Genomic DNA, 16,849 nt, shown 5'->3' on the forward strand with positions numbered 1-16,849 from the left:
ATTCCATTCTTTGAGAATTAATTTTTCACCAATTGGTCTTTTTAAAAAAATGCTAAAGAATATTCTTTAAGTGGAGGGGAACTAGTACCAGAAGGGAATTTGGTGCTTCTGTAATCAAAAATAAGAACAAAAATAGTAAATATCTGAGTAAATATAATAGAGAATTTCTCTACCCTTTGTTCTTTAAATGTGTATGGTGGATGAAAGCAAAAATTATAACAGTGACTTGTATCATCAATATTAAAGACTTTTGCTCTGCAAAAGACTCTGTTAAAAGAATGGAAAGCCAGGTACATGTACCTATGGGGAAAATATGGACATCACACATCTAACAAAGGACTTCTATCTAGGATATATACAGAACATCCAAAACTCAAAGGTAAAGCGAATTATTCCAACAAAAAATGGGCAAAGGAGTTGAACAGACATTCCACCAAAGAAGGTATGTAGATAGCAAATAAGCACATGAAAAGTTGCGTAACACCCTTAGCAATTAGAAAAATTCAGACTTAGATCCCTTTGAAATAGCATTACACACCAACACCAAATGCTTGTGAGGATGTGGTGCAACTAGACCTACATTGCAGGTGTGAATCCAAAACATTACAGCCATGATAGAAGATGGCTTGGTAATTTCTTGCAAATTCAAATATGGAGTTACGTATGACACGGGATTCTCCCTTTTAGGTATTTACCTGGAGAACAGAAACACAAAGCCTGTATGCTAATTTTTACAGTAGCTTCACCCATTCAATGGAATTCTACTCAGCAATAAAAAAGGAACAAACTGGGGTGCCTGGGTGGCTTAGTTGGTTAAGCATCCGACTTCAGCTCAGGTCATGATGTCATGGTTCATGAGTCCGAGCCCCACATTGGGCTCTGTGATGACAGCTCAGAGCCTGGAGCCTGCTTCAGTCTCTGTCTCTGTCTCTGTCTCTCTCTCTCTCTCTCTCTCTGCCCCTCCCATGCTCGTACTCTCTGTCTCAAAAATATATAAACATTAGAAAAAAAATTTTAAAGGAAAAAATTATGGATATATACAACAACATGGATGAATCTGTTGAATGAAAGAAAGCAAGACTGAAAAGGTTACATATATTATAATTCCAACTATATGACATTCTGGAAAAGGCACAACTCAAGAGGTGGAGAATCAATAGTTGCCAGGGGTTAGGAGTGGAGGGAGAGTTTGTCTATAAAGGGATGGCATGTGGGAACTATTTGAGGTAGTAGAGCTGTTCTTTTATCCTACTAGTTATGGTGGTTATACAAACCTGTAGATGTCTTACAACTCATAAAACTGTATATCAAAAAGTGGTCAATTTTCCATATGCAAATTAAAAATGATAAAAATCATTATAGCAAACAAAAGTAAAAACGAAAATCACCAAACACTTTGAGAGGAAGTGGTCAGTATCACTCTGGTTCTAAACATTTGTTGTATGGGCTTGGCCAAGTTAACTTTTCTAGGACCTGGTCAAGTTAACTTCTCTAGGACCCAGTTTCCTCATAAAACGATAGGAATATTTGTAGTATCACCTCATGAGGTTGTGTGAGAGCTAAGTGAAATAATACAGAGATACTCCTTCCCATATTGGAATCACTCATTGTCAGTTGTAATTTGACTTATTATCAGTGGCCAGGATTGGTGAAACTTGAGTTGACCCATGTAGTTCTCAGTTGCCATAGATAGCCTGTTTTCAGGTTTTTCTGCTTCTGAGATCTCAAACGCAAATCAGTCTAAATGTGGATTCTTCACTTTTCACATGGAGACCATGTAGAGCAGTTGACTCTAAAAAGCCTGTGTCTAAGTCATTCACAATTCCCAGTCCATCGTGGTGGCCAGCATCTTATAACATTGCTAGGCTCACCCTTAAGAAAATGCATCTGGGCATCACTTGGGATCAATCATCTAATTCACCCAGGCCTCAGTCTAGTTTTTATCTGTGTAAGGAGGGTCACAGGATCAGCCCTTCTTATAGGTAACAAATGAATGATTTTATGACTTATGAGTACCTGTCAGGCTCATTTTAAAGCATGATTGTGGTCACTAATTAGAGAAATAGTTATGGGTGGATTTTGCACCCATCTGGGCCTCAGTAGCCTTTGCAAAATTAAGAAATGTATAATTTCCAGTAGGCTTTTTGGCTCTAAAATTTTCTAATTCTAGAGTCTTGACAAAACTGGCCTCCTAATAATTAGCTTCCTTAAGGCTCCCTTCATGTCACGATTTCTCAGACTATAGATGAAGGGATTGACCAGGGGAGTCACCACTGTGAAGATGACAGTGGCCACCATGTCTTGGACTGAGTAGGAGGATGAAGGGCGCATATAGACCCCCAGGATTGCCCCATAGAAGAGGGACACCACAGTGAGGTGGGATCCACATGTGGATAGGGCTTTCCTTATTCCCTGAAGAGATGGAAACTTTAACACGTTAGAGAAGATATAGGCATATGAAACAGTGATACATGTGAATGGTGTAATCGACATAAGCCCACCTGCAATGGATACCATCAACTCATTGATAAAGGTATCAGAACAAGACAGCTTTAGAACTGCATAGGGGTCACAGAAAAAGTGATGCACAGTATTGTTGAAACAAAAGGTGAGTCGGACCATGAGAAGAGTGTGTAGGAGAGCATGCAGGTTTGTAATGACCCAAGAGACCACCACCAGAAGGATACAGAGTTTGGGCTTCATGATCATGCTGTAGTGGAGTGGGCAACAGATGGCTACATAACGGTCATAGGCCATCACACTCAGAAGGAACCCATCCATGTTGATGAAAGTGATGAAGAAGTAGATCTGGGTCATGCATTCCACATAAGAGATAGACTTGCTTCCCAGTATGTGATTCAGCAGCATCTTGGGGGTTGTGACTGATGAAAAGCAGATGTCGATGCAGGAGAGGTTAGCCAAGAAGAAGTACATGGGGGTATGGAGATGACTGTCACAGCTGATGGCCAGGATGATGAGAATGTTCCCAATGATGGTGACCAGGTACATCCACAAGAACAGCCCAAAGAGAATCTCTTCCTGCTTTGACTGCCCAGAGAGTCCCAGGAGAAGGAATTCTGTGACTGTAGTCTGGTTGTCTCTATCCATGTCTGCAGGGGAGAAAATGTGGTCGAAATAAAAGGAAATATGGGGCACTTGGGTGGTTCAGTCGGTTAAGTGTCCAATTTCAACTTGGGTCATGATCTAATGGTTCATGGGTTCAAGCCCCGCATCAGGCTTCCTGCTGTCAGCACAGAGCCTGCTTCAGATCCTCTGTCCTCCTCTCTCTCTGCTCCTCCCCCTCTCATTCTCTCTCCCTCTCTCTCTCTAATATAAATAAATATTTAAAAAAATTTTTTTAAGTAAAAGGAAATGTTTAATTGAGTTCCATTTACCATTTAGAGATTGTAATGTTTTAATGGTACCAGATCCAAAGTTTACTTCTTAATTAATCTCACTTTAAATATAAAAGTAGGTAAACAATAATACATCATCATTTGAGTAAATTTTTTATGATACTGGTTTTGTCATTGATAACACACATTAGATAATTCTACAGAGTTAGCTTTCCTGAAGTAAATAGCTGGTTAATTTCCATAATTTTAATTTATGTTTATTATCTTTGATTACATACAGCTTACTTCATACTTCACTAACATTCAATGAATATCCGGTGTGTGGAGCTATTTTCCCACACATAATTTTTTAGTTTATGAATGATGAATTCAGTCATTCATAGATAGGAAGACTGAGAAGAGGAATCAGAGATAAAAACCCTGAGACTCAGAGAGATTCAGTGATAGCACATTAGAATGACAGAACTCATAACATTTACAGTCCTAAAACAGTTAAATTCCCTTTTCTTCAAACTCCTCCTTAGTTTTACCTCTACATTTTGATTAACTACCACTTATGGAGAATACAGCCAAGTGAAAAAACAACCAACATAGCCAGGCATCCAGACTCCTTCTTTACATGTAGTTCATCACTTTATCCTTATTAACATCTGTAAATTTTAGGAATAACAAGCTTCATCAAACAGAAGGAATAAATAAAGCCAGGAGATTTAACCATTTGTTCAAGGCCACAAGTTCTTTTACCTGAATGTGGGGGATAAGCTTAGGAATCCCCAGGGTTTACACCAATGGGTTAACAAGGCATAAAGAACTATAAAGTCATAAAATGCTCACACCCGAGTTTGGGTAAACCAGATTGGCACCCCAAGAATAGGGAATTGCAAAGACATCCTGAGAATAGGGAGGCACAAAGGTTCCAGGAATAGGGAGATGCAAAGGCACCCCAAAATAGAGAGGGGGTGCAGAGCCCCCAGAATAGAGAGGGAGAGGCAAAGGCCTAAAATAAGAATGGTGCAAAGTTGCCCAATACATAGGTATATGAAATAAGCAAGATTAGATATTCAGGGTGAAAGCACCCCAAATTTAGTACTATAGCGAAAAGCTGCTTTCACAGGAGGATAGGACCAGGTTAGGTAAATTGGTGAATTGGACTATGGACCACTGCGCTGCAGGCAAAACAGCCCAGAGTGGAGATGGTTAAAAAAAGAAAAGGTGCCTTATTAACCCTGTGGTTATTCCCCCTGTCTCATCCCCTAGGCTAGCAAAGATACACAGGCACAGTGCCTCCTGTCTGCTGTTAACAACCATCTCCCCATCTGTCTGGTGCCCGGATTTTGTTTTATATTGACCCAAACCCCAAACACTGTATACCTTCAAAACCCGCTTTTCCCTCACGTCCCCAAGTTAATGTCCATAGTTTCTTTGTCTTTTTGTACATGCCCATCACGTTTGTAAGCCTTCTGATCTGAATAAATATGGGGCAAGGACCCTTATTCAGGGCTCTTGTCTTTTTCCCGGAAATTAGCCATCTCTCACTTTAATCCTGCGTCTGCTCTTTTGCTGGCCAAAAGAGAACTTTAGACTTAGAGTCAACGACACCTGAATAAAATGCTACTGTATACAACTCCCTCAAATTCTTTCTGGGTGTCTCCTACATTTTCCCAGGATTATTCTACTTTTAGGCTTTGAAGGATGTGCCTGGAGGTTTGTCCTCAATGTTGTGACCACATGGCATAAAAACGTCCTTGCTATCACTCACAACTGTTGGCTTGAATAAGCTAAGTGTGCTGGTGAGGTCTCTGTGCACAGGATTTTGCAAAGAGACCTCTTTTCCCTCTTGTGCTAGCCAAAATGCAATCAGCTGGATTGTGGCACTTGGTATTATTTTTGAAGAGGAAGGCAAGTTCCTAGGGTGAAATTATGGGGTATATCTGAGTGACATTCCTAGCATGAAGAAATTAGTATAGGCAGGAGGAGTCAGATAAAGCACTGTGGCTGTGATAGCCATGGAAGAATTCAGGGTTTGGATGGTAAAGAGGATGGGACATGGCCTTCCTGATTAAGAACTAAAACCCGGGGTGGTAAGCAGAAGGAGGAAAGGGAGGAGACTCACAGGTTAAGTGGCTTGACTGGCTGGGGCAACAGATGTTACAGGTATAATTTTAGGGGGATTGGTTATAGGATGTTTGTAGTATAGCAACAGTGAAGTGTTCTAGCACTTTCAGAGTTAAATTAGTAAAACCATTGTAAAATTCTGACATCTGAAGGCATTTTCTCATAAGTCATATCACAGGATAAAAGTGTAGAAAGGCAGTACCAGGTTGTAGCCAGAGTTACTGAAAGTAGGCGCTCCAGGGCAAGGATGCCTAATGGGGGATGTAGAAGTTGGAGGGCAGGGCTTGCGTCAAGGAAAACCCAAACCTGGGGTGCCTGGGTGGTGCAGTTGGTTAAACATCTGACTCTTGATCTTGGCTCAGGTCTTGATCTCACAGTTTGTGAGTTCCAGCCCCGCTTCAGGCTCTGTGCTGATCGCAGGGACTCTTGCTGGGGATGCTGTCTCTCCTCCTCTCTGCCCCTCCCCTGTTTATACTTTCTCTCTCAAAATAAATAAGTAAACTTAAAAAAATTAAAAAAAGAATTGTTCGATCTCACTCTGAAATAGTTGTTTATAACAAAAAAAAAGTTGTATTTATGCAGCCTTTTTCCTTGTGTCTGAACAGCACATGTGAATATTCTGGTTTTAATTGCAGGCTGTTCTCCATAATGAAAATGGGAGTAAAAGTTGCAAGTGGTATAGTAGAATGGAAGTGGGTCTTTTCCTCTTGTCTGGGAACTGTGGAAAAGGTCCATAAGGGCCTTTTAGGTCAGTAGGCTCTAAATAACCCAAACTCTGTGCTGGGAAATCTGCCAGCATTAGGGTTAGCTCCTGCTGCCAGTGTTTGCTGGGATAATACTATCAGGAGCACAATTAATACTGCCCCCAAACCCCCAAGTCCTGTCGTGAGAGAGATGGGAGCAGAAAGAGCAATGATTCTGGAGAAAGTCTGTGCCCTCTCATTACACCCCACAGGGAGAGGGAAGTGGGCTTCCTGGTCCCCAACTCTGAGTGTGGAGACCTCCAAAAAAGTCCCACCAAAGACTGGAGATGCTTGCACCGTGGGGAGACCATCTGTTGGTTTCCTGACTGGGCATATGGGCTTGCTGATCAGCCCTCACTCTCCCAGAGCAGGGAAGAGAAAATGGGCAGAGATGGGAGAACGGAGAGAAGGAAGAAGGCTGGCAGAGAAGCTAGCTGTGTGCCATTGCAAGGACGTGTGAGTTCCCCGAGCGCTGGTGGCCCCTGTGGAAGACATGTGACAGCTACTTCATAGGACAAAATCTGTGCCTTCCAGGAAAGGGGAGTTCTTCAGTAACATAAACGCCGTTTGGGTGGGACTGGGGAAGGGGCGGGAGGTTACAGGGGTTGAGTGAGAGCTGAGACCCTCTCTGAGACCCTCTCTGACCCTCTCTGAGCCTGCTCTGAGACCCTCTGGTAATCCCTGGAAAATCCCCTATGAGCAGCCCACAGAGATAAAAGCCCATAAGTGAGGGGTGCCTGGGTGGCTCAGTAGGTTAAGCATCCAACTTCAGCTCAGGTCATGATCTCATGGTTCCTGAGTTCCTGAGTTTGAGCCCCGAGTTGGGCTCACTGCTGTCAGGGCAGAGCCTTCCTCGGATCTTCTATCCCCCTGTCTCTCTGCCCCTCCCTTGTTCGTGCTGTCTCTCTCTGTCTCTCAAAAATAAACAAACAACAACAACAAAGCCCATAAGTAAGACAGACAAGCCAGAAGAGCAGCAAATAGGAACAGAGGAGAGACAGCTCCCTTACTTGGTCAAGGAGAGTACCCCTACTAGATTTCCCCCCTCTCTTTCTTTCTCCAAATCAGGAAGAGTACATCTACCAGCATCCCCCTCCCCTTCCGTACTCCAAGCCAAGGCAATTGTGAGAGAGTAGAACACAAGAGATCGAAGATTTAGACTGTTCTTGACCACTTTAAAGCACCATTTTTATAGTATGCAATGGCTTAAAATGAATGAATCTGGCCAGGATGTTTTTAGGAGACCTGCCAATAGAAGATCAGTTACTAGAAAAAATAATCTCTTGTTTCATGGTTTAAACCCCAGCAGGTGGAGATTCCACAGTGAGTAGGAGATATGGCAATTCCTCTTACTCTGAATGGATATTCAACACCCACCCCGTGAATATTCATTCAATCTCCCATGCAGCTTCCTGTTAACAAGAGTGCTAACTAATCTTTTTAAAAAGATTTTATTTATTTATTTTTGAGAGAGAAAGAGAGAGAGTGTGTGCAAGCAAGGGAGGGGCAGAGAGAGAGAGGGAGACACAGAACCCAAAGCAGGCTCCTGGCTCTGAACTGTCAGCACAGAACCCGACTCGGGGCTCAAACTCAAGAACTGTGAGATCATGACCTGAGCCAAAGATGGATGCTTAACCAACTGAGCCACCCAGGCACCCCTATATAACTTACCTATGTGGATGCCTGGTTTCCTGCACTAATCTCTTCTGAGTCTCGGTAGCACGTGGCTGTCTCTGAGACATCTGGTCTTCAGCATTGAAGGCACCCCTATATAACTTACCTATGTGGATGCCTGGTTTCCTGCACTAATCTCTTCTGAGTCTCGGTAGCACGTGGCTGTCTCTGAGACATCTGGTCTTCAGCATTGAGGGTTTGTGTTCCTGGACCTCAAAACCAGAGCTGCTGAGTGCCCAGACCCCAGCCCAAGCCAGCTCCCCTCTGTGGGGCTCTTTGTGGCATCCAAGGAGCTTCTCCTTCTGGGACACCTCAATTACGTGGTCATAGACAATAGTGGATGGACAAACACAAGGAAGCAACTGGCAGAAAGGTGCAGAGTAGGGACAGCGTGGGAGGGTCTCGAATGTCTGCCAGAAGACTCTCTGTTGTGGGGCTCTTTTAAGAGCCTGCAACCACTGACCCTAGCGCCACTAACCTGAGCTGTCTCCTTCGTCTCCCACTGCTGCTTTTCTACGTCCTCCTTGGAAACGTGCCTGCTCTGTCCTGCAGTGGGCAGCACATCCTGAAAAGAGAGACTTGTACATGTCAAACCAGGACACATGCCCCCTTTGAACTTGGTCAGGTGCAAAGGGATTTTACGTGTCTGTTATTCCAAAGGTAAATCTATATGTTTATGTTCACGTGAATCTGTCTGTTGTTGGAGGTCCCGTGTCCACACCTGCTTTTCAGCCCTTCTTACCTGGCTGTTCTCTGTTGCTGTGAAATGTGGTCATGGAACCCCTATCTCCACTGGCTCCTTGCTTGACCCTGGATGATTCAACAGTGTCAGCCAGGGCTGAAGACTGAGGAACCTGTTCTCACTGGAGGAGAATATTTAGAGTTAGATAGATAATGTGGTTCTCTCAGGTCTGGCTTCGATGATTGGGAACAAATAAATAGATCTTCCTTCCCTGGAGGTTGAGACTCCCTTAGGGACCAGGGCAGCCATAGTTGCCAAGGTTGGGCATCCCCAGGGTGGATTCCCCCTGGCTCCACTAGAGGCGCACTTACCAACCACTCTGTTCCTATTCTCTCTGGACACAGCTATCTCTGCTTGAGGGGAACTCCTTTTAGTGCTCAGACTTGATGCTTCCCACTGCCTCAAGAATGTCTCCTCTCCTGCCTGTGTCACCTTATATCTTGTTCTGTGCCCAAAATAGACCTGAAGAAAAATTGTAGAACAAGTGAAATTGGCCCACATACATTGGTAGCATCTCTGTTCTGTACACTTTGCCCCTGAACTGACTCTTTTGTATAATCTGTAAGGTTTTAGGACCCTGGATTCTTTCTTCTTTCAAATACAAAGTTTGATCTGTTGGTTTGTACTAAGAAATTAATTATGGGTTTTGTTTTGAGAGAGAGAGAGAGATTGAATGTGCACAGGGGAGAGGCTGAGGGAGAAGGAGACATAGAACTGTAAGCAGGCTCCACGCCCAGCACGGAGCTTCACGCAGGGTTCCATCTCACAATCATGAGATCATGACCTGAGCCAAAATCAAGAGTCAGATGCTTAACTGACTGAGCCACCCAGATGCCCCCCTAAGAAAGTGAATATTAAGAGCAGAACCTCAAATCTGTATTTTAACATGTAATAGTGACTGTGTCCCTGGCACAGGAAATCAGAGGCACCACCTAGAGATATTTGCCTGAAGACAGAGGGTAGGGTATAGTGGGTATGGGCTGTGTATGGAGTCATTTAAATAGTTATCTACTGGCTATTGGAATTTGGGTGTGTATTTCTAAGTTTCCATTTGTATGTCCTACAAAAAGCAAAATTTTTAATTTTTTTTAACGTTTATTTATTTTTGAGACAGAGAGAGACAGAGCATGAACGGGGGAGGGTCAGAGAGAGGGAGACACAGAATCTGAAACAGGCTCCAGGCTCCGAGTTGTCAGCACAGAGCCTGACGAGGGGCTCGAACTCACGGACCGCGAGATCATGACCTGAGCCTAAGTCGGCCGCTTAACCGACTGAGCCACCCAGGCGCCCCCAAAAAGCAAAATTTTTAACAGGTGAGTTTTCAAAATTCACCTTTAAAAAAAATTTTTTTTAATGTTTATTTGTTTTTGAGAGAGACGGAGTGTGAGCTGGGAAGGGGCAGAGAGAGGGAGACACAGAATCCAAAGCAGGCTCCAGGCTCCGAGCTGTCAGCACAGAGCCCGATGTGGGGCTTGAACTCACGAACCGTGAGATCATGACCTGAGCCGAAGTCAGACGTTTAACCGACTGAGCCACCCAGATGCCCCCACAAAACTCACCTTTTAAAAAAAGAAAAAAGAGGGGCACCTGGCAAGCTCAGTACATAGAGTGTATAACTCTTGATCTCAGGGTTGTGAGTTCAAGCCTCATGTTAAGTGGAGAGATTACTTTAAAAAATAAAAACCTTTAAAACTATATAAATAATTTTAAAAAGTACACAAATATGAAGTTGGCCAGAAATGTTTATGTAAAAAATTAGAGAAAAAGAGTGACACGATTAATTACAGATAAAGCAGTAATAAAGTTAACCAGAAGCATAAATCATAAAAGAGTAATATTTTATAATAAAGGAAAAACTCATAGAAACTCAAATGAAACATCAAATGAAGCAATGTAACAATAGTTTCCATAAAGCAAAAGCTCATAATGGCAGAGATTTTGTTTAAACAGTGAAGAAATTTTGATTTAAAATACATCCATTTCCACTCTGGAAATAGAGATTACACATTCTTTTTCAAGCCCAAGGAACAATCACAAATAGTGACCATTTTTTAGGCTACCACAAAAGCTATTAACAGAGTCCCCAAACAGTGATTTTAGAGGCTACATTCTCTTACAGTCTCCATTACATAATTAAAAATTGGAAACCAAAAATCCAAATGTAAAAAGAAGTGTCCAGTTGATAAAGTTTAAAGCATTGTTTATAATTTTCATATCAAAAAGAATATTAAAACCAAATAATTTATAAATTAAAGAAAACATTAATATAAAAACCTATGGGAAAATGGCTTTCAATGCTCTTGTTAATAATGAATATAAAAAATAAATAAATCAAGTATTTGGTGAAGCATTTTTTAAAAGTTTATTTAATTTATTTTTTTAGTAATCTCTGCACCCTACATGGGGCGCAAACTCATGACTCTGAGATCAAGAGTAGTGTGCTCTACCAACTGAGCCAGCCAGGCACCCCTCAAGCATTTTATTTTTTAAATTACTTTAGTCAAATAAATATATTAGTACATCTTTGAAAGTCAAACAAGTCTTAGATGGAAAACCCAGTTCCCTAATGTTCATCTCTCCACCCCTGGGTCCCACTGCCCAGTGTAAGCACTTTTATATTTTTCTGAATAGTATACCTATAATGCTACTTTTTATTGAAGTATAGGCGACACACAATGCTACATTAGTTTCAGGTATATAATGCTTCTTTAAAATTGTTTTATTTGGGGTGGGGGGGAGAGAATCCCAAGTGGGCTCCGCACTGCGCATGGGCTCCATCTTATGGCCCTGGGATCATGACCTGAGCCAAAGTCAAGAGTCAGATGTTCAACTGACTGAATCACCCAGGCACCCCTATAATGCTATCTTTGATTTTTGATTTGCAATCTTATCTATACCCTCTTCCCATTTGAAAGGGTGACTGTCCCATTTCCTCTTCCTCAAATCCTTTTAATACAGGCACATCGCATTTTGGGGGCATGTCAATATTTATTATTGACATTCTGACTCTGTTATTCACTGTTGGTGTACTTATCTTAATTATTTTCCTGTACAACTTTTGAATGTCCCTGAAATTAATCATTGCCTAGTTTTTTCATTTGTTTGATTTTTATGCCTTTATTCTTTCCCTATTCCAAAATTAGTTCTTTCTTATTTTGAGTTTTATTTGATAGGCAATAAACATTACTCATTTAAGGGTACACTTGGATGACTTTTGATACTCGTGTGCATGACCACAATCAAGGTACGAAATGGTTCCATCATCCTAAAGGTTTTCTTGTTTCCCTTTACAGCTAGTACCCTTTCAGGACCACATAGGTTCTTTGAATTATTATATAAATTATGATATCAGTTTGGCAATTTCTATGAGAAATCCTGGTGAAGTTTTGATTGAGATTGCATGGAATTTTATCAATTAAGAATTGACAGCTTAACAATATTTAGTCTCCTGGCCTAAGAGTAGAGAATATTTCTACATTTTAAAAGGTTTTCTAAAAAAATAAATAAGAGGTTTTCTTTAATTTCTTTCATGAATGTTATTTTTAGTTTTTAGTGTACAGATTGCTCATATTTTTGACAGCTTTAAACACTAAATATTTCACTTTTTAAAATGTTTTATTTATTTTTGAGAGAGAGAGAGAAAGGCAGAGAGAGAGGCAGAGACAGAGAGAGAGAGAGACAGAGAACGAGTAGGGGAGGGGCAGAGAGAGAGGGAGACACAGAATCCGAAGAAAGCTTCAGGCTCTGAGCTGTCAGCACAGAGCCCGATGTGACGCTCGAACCCACAAACCACAAATTCATGACCCGAGTCGAAGTCGATGTTCAACCAACTGAGCCACCCAGGCACCCCTAAATATTTCATATTTTTATGTTACTGTAAGTGGTACTAATTTTTAATTTGAATTTTTTATTATTTGTTTTTATATGATTTAAAAAATATTGATCTTGAATCCTGAAACTTTGTGAAATTAACTCTAGTAGATTGTTTATAATTCCACCAGAAGTTCTACATGAATGATTATTGTTTCCACTCACACAGGCAATTTTACTTCTGTCTTTCTAATCCAGTTGTGTTTTAATGAAGGTATTTTCTGCTCACAACACTTCTGATAACAAATGTATGGGTTTTGTCTTGTTTTTTATTTTTTTCGCCCCACACTGACGACCAGTTCTCTATCCTAACCCTCAGGATACCAACTCAGTGTCCTACAATTAAATTCAGTGCTGACACTATCCTGACCTAGCACAGACCCCAGAGGTTAAGGGCTCCGTCCTACAAGGCTGACCTCAGATACCAGTTACAATTAGTTGGTCCCCAGGTTACCCACACTCTGTCTAATTTGGCTACAAATTGAGGTTTCCATGACCTCCTCCTCAGGGTAGATAATTTTCTCTAATGGCTTATAGAAATCAAGGAAACACTTTACTTACTGTTACTGGTTTATTATAAAGGACATTATAAAAGATACAAATAAATAGCCAAATGGAGAAGCACCATAGGGAAAGGCCAAGGGTGGCCCTCATGCAGGAGCTTCTGCCCCCATGGAGTTTGGGGTGTGCCACCCTCCTGACACGCAGGTGCTCTCTGAAGCTCTCTGAATCCTGTTGTTTAGGAATTTTTATGGTGACTTCATTATGTAGGCATGAATGGTTAAATCATTGGCCGTTGGTGATTAACTCAATCTCTAGTGACTCCTCCCTCCCTGGAGTTGGGGAACTGGGGCTAAAAGTTCCAACTGTCCGGCACCTGGGTGGCTTAGTCAGTTAAGCATCCAACTCTTGGTTTTGGCTCAGGTCATGATCTCATGGTTTGTGGGTTCAAGCCTCGCATGGGACTCTGTGCTGATGGTGTGGAGCCTGCTTGGGATTCTCTCTTGCCCTCTCTCTCTGCCCCTCCCCTCCCCTCTCGCTCAAAATAAATGAATAAACATTTTTTTAAAAAGGTTTCAACTGTCTAATGACCTAGTTGGTTCCTCTGGCAACCAGCCCCCATCTGGAGGCTATCTTGGGGCACACCAAGGGTCACTTCATTAGCATGCACTTAGGTAATATCCAAGGGGATTATTATGCATAATACAATATGGTCCTTTCACCCCCATCACTCAGGAAATCCCAATGGTTTTCAAAGTTCATGTGCCAGGAACTAGGGAGGAAGATTAAATATATATGTCCAATTACATCACATTTTTATTTCTTTTTATTGCCTCATTATACTGGCTGGAACATCCAGTACAATATTGAATGGAAGTGGTAAGAAGATACATCCCTGTCTTATTCCTAATTTTAAGGGGAAAATAGTCACCCTTTCAACATTAAGTATGATGTTAGCTGTAGGTTTTTCATATGTGACTTTAATCAAGTTGAGCAAATCTCCTTCTGTTCTTATTTTATTGAATGGTTTTATTATGAATGTATACTGAATTTTGTCTATTGTATTTACTAGGGCTATTGGGATCGTTTTCCTTTTTAACTTTGTATTTTTTTTAAGTTTTTTAAAATTTATTTTGAGATAGAGAGCGTGCACACACACAGTCACTGGCAAGTGGGAGGGGCAGAGGGAGAGAATCCCAAGCAGGCTCTGCACTGTCAGCACAGAGCCCCATGCAGGGCTTGAACTCATAAACCAGGAGATCATGACCTGAGCTGAAATTGGACTCTTAATGGACTTAGCCACACAGGTGCCCTGTTTTTTTACTTAATTAATACAGTGAATAATACGGATTGAATTGCTAATGTTAATCCAAGTTTGCATTCCTGGGGTAAAGCCCATATAGTCATATGTATTATCCAATTCAGATATGATGGGATTTTAGTTTCTAAAATTTTGTCTAGGATTATTGAATCTGTATTCATAAAGGACATTGGTCTGTTATTATAATGTTTTATAAAATGAATTGGGAAGCATTCACATCTTTTCAATTTTCTGAAAGAATTTGTGTAGGGTTTTATTATACATTTCTTAAAAGTTTGATAGAATTCAGCAGTTGAAGCCATCTGGGCATTAAGTGTTTTTGTATGTGTGTGGGGGGGGGGAATTTTTAACTACAAATTCCGTTATTAATTAGGTATTGAGCTAGTTCAGTTATCTGTTGTTGAGTGAGCTTTGATAGATTGTCTTTCATAAAATTGTCCATTTCATTGGGGCACCTGGGTGGCTTAGTTGGTTGAGCGTCCAATTTTGGCCCCAGTCATGATCTCAGTTTGTGGGGTCTTGCCCCACATTAGGCTCTGTGCTGGCATCTCAGAGCCTGGAGCTAGCTTCAGATTCTTTGTCTCTCTCTCTCTCTCTGCCCCTCCCCTGCTCATGCTTTGCCTCTCTCTCTGTCTCTAAAATAAACATTAAAATTTTTTTAAACTGTCCATTTCATCTAATTTATCAACTTTAGTGGAATAAAGTTGTTTGTAATAATCTCTTATTATCCACTTGATATCTGTATAATCTATACTGATTTACCTCTGTCATTCTTTGTATTAGTCATTTCTGTCTTATTTTTTCCTGATTGACTTCGCTAGAGGTTTACTGGTGTTTTCATCTTCTTAGTGAACCAGCCTTCAGTTTTATTAATTCTCACTGTTACCTGTTTTCTATTTCATTGATTCACACTGTCAAAGAAAAAATCAGAACTGGATGTTAATTAAAGTGGCAAAAACAGATTTTATTCAGGATTATTGCAATAGGGGGATAGAATCCTCAGTACAGAGCCAGGCTTAATTCAGAATACAGCATGAGCAAGTGGGAATTTATCGTCAAGGAGCAAGGTGAAGGGCAGTGGTTGGAAAATTGCTAAGAGGAGACACCAGGTGTAATGGGGGACTCTAGTTAAGCTGAGCAAACGGGGTGGGGGGTGGGCACCTGGGAGGTTCAGTCGGTTAAGCATCCAACTTCAGCTCAGGTCATAATCTCAGAGTTCGTGGGTTCGAGCCCTGTGTCGGGTTCTGTGCTGACAACTTGGAGCCTGGAGCCTGCTTTGGATTCTGTGTCTCCCTCTCTCTCTGCCCCTCCCCCGCTCATGCTCTGTCTCTCTCACTCACTCAAAAATGAATGAACATTAAAATAAATAAACAAACCAACCGACTGAACAGGATTCTAGTTCAACCGACCGAACAGGATTGTTTGCTCAAGACAGGCCAGAGTGAGTAGACCTCACTTGGAGGATGATGGAAGATGAGGAACCCTACCAGTTATGGGGAGTGGCCAGATATCAAGGGTGGGAGATTCTGTTTAAACTGACTGTGCCTGGTTCTTGTAAAACTGGATTTTAGAAGGAAGTACACAAGTGGGCCTAAGAGAAGGTTCCAGAGCCTGACTAAAGTTTGGTCCAGGGAAAAATCTTTGTCAACAGTCGGATCTTTATTATGTTCTTTCTTCTGCTTATTTTGCAGAATGTCTGCAACTAGACATTCATGTGTTCAGTTTGTTAAGATAAAATTTAGGTGATTGATTTGAGACCTTTCTCTCTTTCTCTCTTGTCCAACTTTATTGAGGTATTAGTGATAAACTTGTAAGATAAGGTGTAATTGGTGGTGACTTTATGTATGTATAGTTTTTCTTTTCTAATATAAGCAGCGTTTCACAGTTTGTAATATGCATCTTTCCCTTATCACATCCTACGTGAAATTGATACAAGACTAATTCATGCATAATACAAGAACCTTGTGCCAGTGTACTTCCACTTCTCCTCTCCTGATCTTTGTCATACATTTTGCTCTTACATATATTATAAGCCCCATGCTACATTGTTAATATTGTTGTTTTAACAACTATATTTTAAAGAGATTTAAATCATAAGAGAACATTTTATGTAACCATGTAGTTATTTCCATGCTATAAAATGTGCAGTCAAATACATTATTACTATTGTTGCTTTAAACAAGTGACTATCTTTAATAGAAATTAAAAATAAGAAAAAAAAAGACCCCTTTGCCTCCACTTAACTCCTTTTCCAGCACTCTTTATTTTTTTGTGCAGACCTAGGTTTCTGACTGATATCATGTGTCCCTTCCTTTTTGAAATAGTTGCTTTAACATTCCTACTGGACACTTATTTCATTCCTTTATCTTTTTCAGTCTTTTATCATCCTGTCTTTAAGTTCATTGATTGTGTCTTTAACTGCATCAAGTTGACTGATAAGACAATCAAAGACATCCTTCATTTCTGGTACTGTGTGTTGATTTCTAGCACTTCCATTTGATTCTTCTTTATAGTTTCCATTTGCCTC

The 16,849-nt window shown here is 41.0% G+C and overlaps 1 protein-coding gene across 1 annotated transcript; it reads right to left on the bottom strand.

Annotated features, from left to right (window-relative positions):
- Positions 1 to 2,166: 2,166 nt before the first annotated feature.
- LOC125935131 (olfactory receptor 1361-like) lies at positions 2,167 to 8,664 on the bottom strand. The gene is made up of 3 exons (XM_049648830.1): positions 8,631 to 8,664; positions 8,367 to 8,453; positions 2,167 to 3,110 (listed from the first exon to the last, which is right to left on the bottom strand). Exons 1-3 carry the CDS (start codon positions 8,662 to 8,664, stop codon positions 2,167 to 2,169), a joined length of 1,065 nt encoding a protein of 354 aa, XP_049504787.1.
- Positions 8,665 to 16,849: the final 8,185 nt, after the last annotated feature.

Source organism: Panthera uncia (genome assembly GCF_023721935.1).
Source record: "Panthera uncia isolate 11264 chromosome A1 unlocalized genomic scaffold, Puncia_PCG_1.0 HiC_scaffold_17, whole genome shotgun sequence".
Classification (NCBI taxonomy): Eukaryota; Metazoa; Chordata; class Mammalia; order Carnivora; family Felidae; genus Panthera; species Panthera uncia.